Source organism: Bos mutus, chromosome 2 (assembly GCF_027580195.1).
Source record: "Bos mutus isolate GX-2022 chromosome 2, NWIPB_WYAK_1.1, whole genome shotgun sequence".
NCBI classification, from domain to species: Eukaryota; Metazoa; Chordata; class Mammalia; order Artiodactyla; family Bovidae; genus Bos; species Bos mutus.
Genome location: NC_091618.1, coordinates 20112032 through 20121775, shown reverse-complemented (window position 1 = coordinate 20121775; position 9744 = coordinate 20112032). Strand labels below are relative to the sequence as shown.

Genomic DNA, 9744 nt, shown 5'->3' with positions numbered 1-9744 from the left:
CTGTTTATCAACAACTGTTTTCTAAATTTCCTAATAAAATAATTCAATTTATCATGTAGAAGTTTCTCTTTGCCTTTGTTTTGGTTTAATTATATTTTACCTCCTAGAAGATCTCAATCTCTTAAAAGTCTCTTGGTGGAGGGGCAGTGACCGCGGAGCCAGGAAGGACCATGAGAACAGTTTTTCTGTCTCCACTGTCTATGAACTCCAGTTTCAATACAAGCAGAACAAACATACTTGAAAGTGCGGCTTTGTTCACAATTTGAATTCAGTTTTGAGGTAACAGATTTATTTACAGATGGATGTTTCCCTAGTGTATTAAAAGTCCTGTATTATTCACAAAGAACCAGTTTAAACAAAGTTTCCATAAATACATCTACTACCAAACTATGGATGACTACATTGCCTTAAGATTTCCATCCACTGGGGCCATTTACTCTTTGCTTAGAGGGCAGAGCTCCACCCCTGCAGTGCGGGCCTTTTCATTTTTTTCCCCATATAAATTCAGGCAGCAGTGTACAGTTAGAATTTTGCTGTTATTAGTTTAGCTTCCCCTGGTGGCTCAGTGCTAAAGAATATGGCTGCCACTGCAGGGTCACAGGTTCGAACCCTGGGTTGGGAATAAATCCCCTGGAGAAGGAAATGGCAGCCCACTCCAGTATTCTTGCCTGGGAAATCCCATGGACAGAGGAGCCTGGCGGGGCTGTAGTCCATGGAGTTGCAAGGAGTGGGGTCATGACTTAGTGACTAAAACAAACAGAACAACTACAAAAATCAATACCATCAGGTTGTGCTAAATAAGTTGGCACTGGTAGATGTGATATTTGTGTTATGTTTGTTCTCTTGCACCAGCCTTTGGCCCCACTGGTGCTTTTGAAGTAACTGTTGCTTGCTTTTCTGTTTATGTTAATTGGGTTGCCCAAAAAGTAAGATCGTACAAAAAACGTGAACAAACTTTTTGACCAACCAAATAATTTACCCTCATTTGAGGTTTATTGTTAAGACTTAGGGTTTCTTTCTAATTTGTATCAGATCTTAATAGCTTAAGATAAAATTTATGCTTTTGTGTATTTATTTCTGTTTCTTAGACTCTTAAGCCTATTGGGACTTTGAGCCGTCATCTAATCTGTGTCCCTTTCCCAGACTGTTGGAAGTCCTTTCCTGTTGGAAAATCATTATGTGGGTAAGATCTACCTCTTTCATTCCTAGAGGAAACTAGACCTTAGTTAATCCTCGATAATCGTCATTCATTTTGAAGACGCAAGTTGAAATACAAGTGATGTTTTATGATTCAAACCATGATAGTATTTAGAAGGATTTGAATATTTCAGAAGAGTTTGCTTTCTGTTGACAAATGTTCATTGAAAGGCTCCTAGGTATAAAGATAGGTCTAAAGAGATGATGCCAGGTCAAAGATGGAGCAGACTCTGCCTTAGAATGTTTGTGGGGGATGACTGTGCACACAAATAATTCTAATCCTAAGGCTAAGTGTGATGCCTGGGCTTGTAGATGTTTCCATCAGAGGTAGGAAGACCATTCTTACAAACACCCAGAATGGGTTCATTGCACTGAACTGTGTGGCTTCTTGTTCCATGTGACCTTTTCAGTGTATGTTTTCTCCATCACACGTGGTCCAGTTTGGACAAGAGCCAGAGAGTGGCAGAGGCTGTTGTCCCTAGATGGGGTGGTCAGCATCATTGTTTTTGCATAAGTTTCCTCATTCCTTTGCTACAGGCATGAGTTTCTCAGATGGACCAAGTACTGAGAAGAAAGTGATGGGTCACAATGTAAGAAAGAAAATCTTTTCTGTAGCTCAGTTGAGCTCAGCAAATCTTTTCATTTTTCAATCTGATATTATTTGCACTTAATTTGCAAATTCCTGTAGGCCCTGCTTATCTGTTTCCCACAGTAAGGCATACAGACTGTTTATGCCAATAATTTAGATAACCTAGTGAAGATCCAAATTCTCAGTAGGATTATAGAAAGCAAACCATTCACCAACTGAGTTATGGTGTAGAATGTGTGAACTCAGAGTGCTCCTCCTACACTCTCCAACCCCCATCACACCCTCCCCCAACCCTGTCCATGCATAGAGTCTGTTCATGGCAGTTTCATGTGATGGGAATTAGTGTGGACCATGTTCAGAAGGAGGCAGAGAGCAGAGCATGTCAAGGAAAGCCAGGAACCAGGCTGCATACCTGGACCACATCATGGATGCAACAGCAGCATGTTTCTTTCATTTAAACATCAAGAATGGTTCATTACACAGGTTCACCTAAGTCACAGCATCTCTTTAGACCTACAGCTCAACACTCACAGAAACACACGTGGTTGATACTCATCACACATTACCGAGAGAGTGGATTTGTTTGCAAGGGCTGCCATAACAAAGTAGAACAAACTGGGCGGCTCAAACAGGAGTTTGTTTTCTCACAGTTATGGAGGCTGCAAGTCCAAGATCAAATTCAAGTTCCTCGGCTGCAAGTCCAAGATCCAGATGTCAGCAGGTTAAATTTCTTCTGCAGCCTCTCTCCTTGGTTGCAGATGGCTTCCATCTTGCCTATCCTTCCCTCTGGGCATGTCTGTGTCCTTACTTCCTCTTCTTAGAAGGGCACCCGCCGCATTTGTTTAGGACCCGCTTTAATGATCTTCTTTTAACTTAATTACCTCCTTAAATATTTTATCTCTACATATAGTCAGGTTCGGAGGTACAAAGGGTTAGGACTTCAACATATTGATTTGAGCATGAGTGGGGGACACAGTTCAACTCATAACAAAAGAGCAACACAACCTAGAGATGTCATATCACATGTCCTTCATTCTTGTGATTTTGCTTGTGACCTATATTTGCTTCGCTTTTTGTTTCTCTGTAGCCTTTATGGATGTACACATATCTTCTTTTCTATATCAAACTGCCACCTATCTAACTGAAGGAATCATGTCTTCTGGGTATCCCCCGTAAGACCCAGCTCCATGCCTGGCAAATAAATGTTCAGTAACTGTCAGTGGTTGACTGGCCACCTGGGTCCCTTTCTCACAAATCAGTGTCAATGATGAATGTGACATCTCTTTCACCCTGACAGCCTCGTGTCTTTTATTCACAGTGACTGAAAGCAAATGCATATGTCTAATGAGAGGGACAAGGGACCAACAGCCTAAAAAGGGTTCCATCTTCCATGGGAGGAGTGGCCGTATCTCCAGAATTTGTCTGCTCAACCTTTCTTTGTGGGAAAACTGCCCCAAGGATCCCCAGTGAGGAAAAGTTGGGTAAGAAGGATGGATGGGGCTTCTCTCTTGACCGCTCCCTCCTAGCTGGGAATAGCCATGTGATGATTGTGGTTCTAAGAGTGGAGTGTGGGACCAGAAGGACGAATCAGAGGGTGGAGGTCCCGGGGGATAAATCCTTGAGGCTGAGATTAACTAAGGGGAGGTGGGTAACCAGAGAGCACTAGAGGATCAGGGCTCTTGGAGGTGGGGAAAAAAAAACGAAAGCACAGTCAGGTGGCTGCCAAAACCTACCTCGTCAACTTAGAGTTGGGGAGACACACACTCTCGTCAAATGCTATCTTCTGAATTTCAAGGAGCCGAGAAGGAAGACCTCCTTTGGAAGTCTTACCTGACATGGTTACTTCACCCATGTCTCCTTAGGTTATTTAGTTCCATTTGGTCAGTTCAACCTGTTTAAACATCTGCCTTGTGTCAGGCTCTGTATAGAGGGACAAGAAAACACCGCAAGTGAACCTCGTGGGTTTGGTGCCAGAATGTCCTTCTGAGAGACATTTCCTAGGTGCTTGGCTTCCCTCAGGCTTTACTCTCCTGTCCAACCCTGCTGGGAACTCCCAACTGACCATGATGGATTAAACAGCTGGAGTCCACAGAAAAGGGCCAAGGAAGGGTATGGGAGAGTGACAGAAGGGGTGTTTGGGGACACGTTTTATCCTGTATATGGACTCTTCAGGGAACGGGGTGCTTGAAAGCTGCCCTTTTTGATTGTTTGGATTCCAGTGCTCACAGTCTCACGTTATAACCGAGGGCTGATCTTGTTGTGTTCAGAGGCTAGTCTCAGACATCCGTGGTGCTGGTCTTGGCTAGAGCTGAACTTCGTGGTCCGGCCCTGGGAGGTCTGAGCTGGAGGATATGGATGGTCAGGAGGGAGATGCCCTCGTTGGCAAGTGCAGGTGAACTGCAGAGCTAGTGGCAAAGGAGCATGTGGGGCCCAGCACCTCCATTTATGTTGCTTTTTGCAGTTGTTGCTGTTGTTAATTGTTTAATTGCTAAGTCATGTCCAACTCCTTGAGACCCCGTGGAGCGTAGCCCGCCAGACTCCTCTGTCCATGGGATTTCCCAGGCAAGAATACTGGAGTGGGTGGCCATTTTCTTCTTAGTAATGAGGCATGACAATTATAATCAAAATGCAGGAGAAGGAAACTCTATGAAGAGGCGAAGAGTGATCATCATAAACATGAGCCTAAAGGTGACCAAGCTCCTGAGTGACCCCATGACCATGCAGGATCTGTCCAAATATTTACTGATGCACTAAGACTTCTGCTGCTAAGACTCTATCCAGGGAGAGATTTGGGAGCATCTAGTGGACTACATTGAACTGCTAACACTGAGGATGTGCCCCTAATCCCCTGCTTCTTTATAAACCCACACACATTACTCATTCACTAACTACATCTATGACAAAAAATGTATCTAGTTTTTGATTCGTTGCTGCCTTTACTTATGTAACATCTGCCTTGTCTATTGGGATCAAAACACATTTCTCCTGATAGACTCTTGAGAGACTTGAAAGAGAAAAGAGATGAGTCTTGCTCTAATGCAAATCCAGGTCTCCTGTATTGCAGGCAGAATCTTTACCCTCTGAGCCACCAGGGAAGCCACAGCTAACACTAATGCAATTTACTAAAACAGTGGCTTTGTGTATACAGGGATGTCAATGCAATGGTGAAAATAAGACACAAATAAACACAAAGTTAGAGGCATTTCGAGAATGTGGAACATCGACTATCTTGACTCAGTTTTGTTGAGAACATGATTTGAACAGCAATTGACACAGAAGGGGGCTTCTCAGGTGGCAAATCCATCTACCAATGCATGAGACCCAGGTTTTATCCCTAAGTTGGGAAGATCCCCTGGAGTAGGAAATGGCAACCCACTCCAGTATTTTTGCTTGACAAATCCCATGGACCAAGGAGCCTGTCAGCTACAGTCCATGGGGTCTCAAGGAGTCAGACACGACCGAGTGAATGAATGCACACACACACACACATCCCACACACACAAAACAGAGAAGACTACACATTTATTATTTTGGCTGGTGTTTATTAAATGCAGGCAGGAAAACAGAAACTCCAGAAATGTGAGATTTCCATGGACTGATGATAAGGATCCAGCCATGTTTGTGACTTGAAAGTCAAAGAGGAGCAGACAGAAAGACAGGGGTAGTCTTACCTAGAACACGGCTCCCTGGAGCACCTTCCCAGAAGCCAGACTGGGAGCCTAGTGGCAACATAGCTTCTGGCAGCTGCACTTCTGCTGACAGCAGCATTTCTGCTGGCAACAGCCCTTCCCACCGCCGCAGCCACACGAGTTGCAGCTGCAGGTGCGGCGGTGGCAGCAGACCACGGGGACGCTGCAGCAGCCCCCACAGCAGCCATAGCAGCAGGGGCAGCAGCTGGTGCAGCAGCCCACCCGGTAGCATCTGCATCTGTTGCAGCTGCCACAGCCACCACCGCAGCCACCACCACAGCCACCTCCACAGCCACCGCCACAGCCACCACCGCAGCCACCACCGCAGCCACCACAACTTCCACAACCACAGCAGCCCATGGTGTCAGTAGAGAGGACTCAGGAGAGGTGAGGAGGGAGACTCAGGAGGTAAGGGAGGTCGAATGTCAGCTTCTGCTGGAGGGGACCCTTATATACCAACTCTGGGGACAGGAGAGGGAAGACACATGACCACTTCCTTGTTACTATTTGTCTGGATTTACATGGAAGACTGCATCGTCTTTTATTTACTTCCCTTTTAGATATCTTTGTCTTTACCATATTTTCAATGTTTTTTTTTCTTTTGTATAACTATATTCCAATGCAATTTGAAAAGGCTTAAATGTTCCAGGGAAGCATGCTGAGAACCCAGCTGTCAACAGGAATGGGCAGACTTCTCTATCATCCCGCAATACCAGGGACTATCACTGTGAGTGTGAGTGCTGGGCGGGGTTGTCTGCAGCCCACACCTGCCATTGGACAGCCCCCAGGCCAGGTGACCTGTGAGCTTCCAAGGGGGTCGGGACAGTGAAGCTTGAGGTACAATCCCTGACCTCAAAGAGTTTGCAATATAGTGACATTAGAAGCTGGGGATGTGAAAATGGCCACAAATTCCAAACAAGGCCAGATGTTGTGATCAGGCTTCATGACCAGTGGGAACTGCTGAGGCTCGAAGTTTTCATTCCCCACCTCTTCATTTGAAGTGTACCTTTGTGATTTGTCTTCTCACAGCCAGGCCGTAATGATTCTTTTAAAAACAAATATTGGGTTGGCCAAAAAGTTCGTTTGGGTTTTCTGTACCCCCTCATGAAGAAACCCAGACGAACTTTTTGGCCAGCCCAACAGATCCTCTGAAGAGTCTGCATACTGATCATGTATTCTTGGCATGTGTAGCTTTGGATGAGGGACTGATTTTGTCTTTGATGATATGACATCAGTTGATGTCTGAGAGAAGCACCCCTGTGCTAAGTAGCTGACTTAGATGATTCTGAGAGCAGGGTGGATACCCAAGGAGTACAGGTACAGAGGCCAGAGAAGTAGGGGAAGAATGGAGTCTGTGGCAATGAGGTGAAGCATGTAGCTGTGGATCCTGGGGGGATGTGAGCACTGGGGACCAAAACAGAGGCTGTAAAAATATAAGGAAGGAAAAATGAGAGTGCCAGTGGCCTTTTCATCACATAAGCTGATGTAGGAGCATCTCTCGCCATCACTGAGTCCAGAGACCTTGGTGGGCACGTTTGCCGGCTGACTGTCTCCCGGAGCTTCTCTGGCAACAGGCTTGCTGCTCAGAGTCCACATTGTCAATTTGGTGAGACTGTTCTTCGGCAATCTGAGTGAAAGGAGATGCTGTGGCCCCAGGACTGATAGGTGGTGTTATCAATGAGCACAGCTGTTTCTGTATGTGGGCTGAAGAGCATTCCAACTGCTCAGGGGGTGCTTCATCGGGGGTGAGGGGGGCAGAGGAGCAGACAGAGATAGGTGAACAGATGTGAGAGCTTTCAAAGGGGCAAAAGTAAACTGAATTTCGTGAAAGACTAGATATGGGCTGAGAGAAAGGAAAGACTCCAAGATGACTTTAAAAATTTTATTTAGTCATTTCTTTATGATGGTGCTGGGTCTCTGTTGCTGTGCACAGGCTTTCTGTGGTTGCAACAGGCAGGGACCGTCTTCTTTGCGGTGCGTGGGCTCCTCATGGCAGTGGACTCTCTAGGCACAGGCTGGGCACGCGGGCTGTGGTTGCAACAGGCAGGGACCTGGGCTCTTCTTGGCTCAGTAGTGGGCTCCTCATGGCAGTGGACTCTCTAGTTGTGGCTCACAGGCTGTAGGGCACGCGGGCTCAGTAGTTGTGGCTCACAGGCCGTAGGGCACTCGGGCTCAGTAGTTGTGGCTCACAGGCCGTAGGGCACGCGGGCTCAGTAGTTGTGGCTCATGGGTTTAGTTGCCCTGGGGCATGTGGGATCTTCCCAGGCTAGGGATCAAACCCATGTCTCTTGCTTTGGCAGGCGGCCTCTCAACCACTGGACCACCAGGGAAGGGCCAAAGGCAATTTTTTAAATGGATTGCCAACTGGATGGGTCAGGAACTGTGGAGAAATTTACATTTTGGGGGGATGGGGAGTCAGGGAAGATTATGAATTGAGTCTGGGACAAGTGACACTGGAGGTGCCTCTGAGATGCCTGCAGGGAGAAGGTGGACTGCAAGTTGGCTAAGTGTGGAATCTGAAGAAGATTCCAAGCTGGATGTGTGCATCTGAGGAACAAATCCAGGCATATACATGGGGAAATGGAAACGATGGGTGTGGATATGAGCATTCAGGGAGATAGTGTAGAGTGAGAGAGGAGAGCATGAATCAAGGCCTCTAGTAGACGACTTTTGAGGTTACAAAAAGGAAAGACGTTAATTTCATTCAAAAACAATTTTTGGAAATAGAGCTGTGAACATGTAGCTTCATAAGAACTAAAATGGCCAACGTAATGAGGCCGAAAGTACACAGTACTAACAAAGGGGAAATGTTTGAAAGAGAATGGCTTGTTCAATGTGGGCATTCATGTTGACTTACCTGCCTCTCAAAATTTCTGTGAAAGCAGGGGGATTTCAACTGACTCTTTGGAGAGAAAACCATTAAGGAGAAACAGAACAGGAGCTCGTAGCAATCCAGGGCCTTCTTACTTCAGAATCTTAGACTCAACTGTGCTTCTGCAAAGATCCCCTCCAACAGGTTAGCGCCTCTTGGCTTGTTTCTAAAATGACTTTAAAGAGGAAAGCTAAAATTAGCAAATGTGTTGGGTTAAACGTAGTCCATAAGCATGTGAACAAGGAAGAAGCCTAGACAACCCTATTTGGAAGCTGCAATGGCAGCAAGGAGGAAGTGACCACTGGTCATGAGTCCTGGGTCACTCCCTCTCCCGTCTCCCAAGATGGTATATAAAGGCCTCGCCAGCAGAAAGCGGCATCAGACCTCCCTGCCCTCCTGAGTCTCCCTCCTCACCTCTCCTGAGTCCTCTCTACTGACACCATGGGCTGCTGTGGTTGTGGAAGTTGTGGTGGCTGCAGTGGTGGCTGCGGCGGTGGCTGCGGTGGTGGCTGTGGCGGTGGCTGTGGTGGTGGCTGTGGTGGTGGCTGCAGCAGCTGCAGCAGCTGCAGATGCTACCGGGTGGGCTGCTGCACCAGCTGCTGCCCCTGCTGCTATGGCTGCTGTGGGGGCTGCTGCAGCGTCCCCGTGGTCTGCTGCCACCGCCGCACCTGCAGCTGCAACTCGTGTGGCTGCGGCGGTGGGAAGGGCTGTTGCCAGCAGAAATGCTGCTGCCAGCAGAAGTGCAGCTGCAAGAAGCAATGCTGCCACTAGGCGGGCTGCTCTTCGGGTGCTGCTGGTACCCATTCTGTTAGTAAAGCTTCCCTCCTTCTCACCCATTTTTCCTCTACACTATGGTCCTGGACCCTCTTCCTGGCTTTCTTTGGTACCACAAATCCCACCATCTGGAAAGTTTCCCACCAAAAGGAAGCATCTAATGGAAAAATTCTGTGTGCAGCCCAGCCCCTGAGTGATTGTGCACATCAGTAAACTCAGCTGAAGGAAATCTTGATTCCTAATGTTTGGTTTGATGGATATGAATACATCCAGCTGAATACCACCATTCAGCTCATTCCTTGATCTACTTTTCCCTGCTTGCAGGCATGGTTTTCTTTTTTCCCTTTCTTGTTCTTAGTTATCCCATAATGTTGTCCAAATTTCGTAATAAAATAAAAACTAGATACTCATAAGAAAGCAGTCTTTTTGTTTTCATTGTGTTCTGAATCCTGGTTTGTCTGTTCTGAAACTTCAGAGACTTTATCTTGAACAAAGCCTTTAACTCCCTCGCAGTGGCAGCATCGCAAGCAAAGGTCATATAAGAAGCTCTGCCAGGTCCAGGGGGACCAACCTCTCTTCCCAGTGAAGCATCCCTTTGCCTCCGTGACCCCTCCCTCCCTTAC

The 9744-nt window shown here is 46.7% G+C and overlaps 2 protein-coding genes across 2 annotated transcripts; one reads left to right on the top strand and one right to left on the bottom strand.

Moving 5' to 3' along the window:
* Positions 1-5505: 5505 nt before the first annotated feature.
* LOC138984763 (small cysteine and glycine repeat-containing protein 3-like) lies at positions 5506-5835 on the bottom strand. Its single transcript, XM_070360426.1, has one exon. It carries the CDS (start codon positions 5833-5835, stop codon positions 5506-5508), a length of 330 nt encoding a protein of 109 aa, XP_070216527.1.
* Positions 5836-8788: 2953 nt separating this feature from the next.
* Positions 8789-9118, top strand: LOC138984759 (small cysteine and glycine repeat-containing protein 3-like). Its single transcript, XM_070360419.1, has one exon. The coding sequence runs from the start codon at positions 8789-8791 to the stop codon at positions 9116-9118; it is 330 nt and encodes a 109-aa protein (XP_070216520.1).
* The last annotated feature ends 626 nt before the right edge of the window (positions 9119-9744 follow it).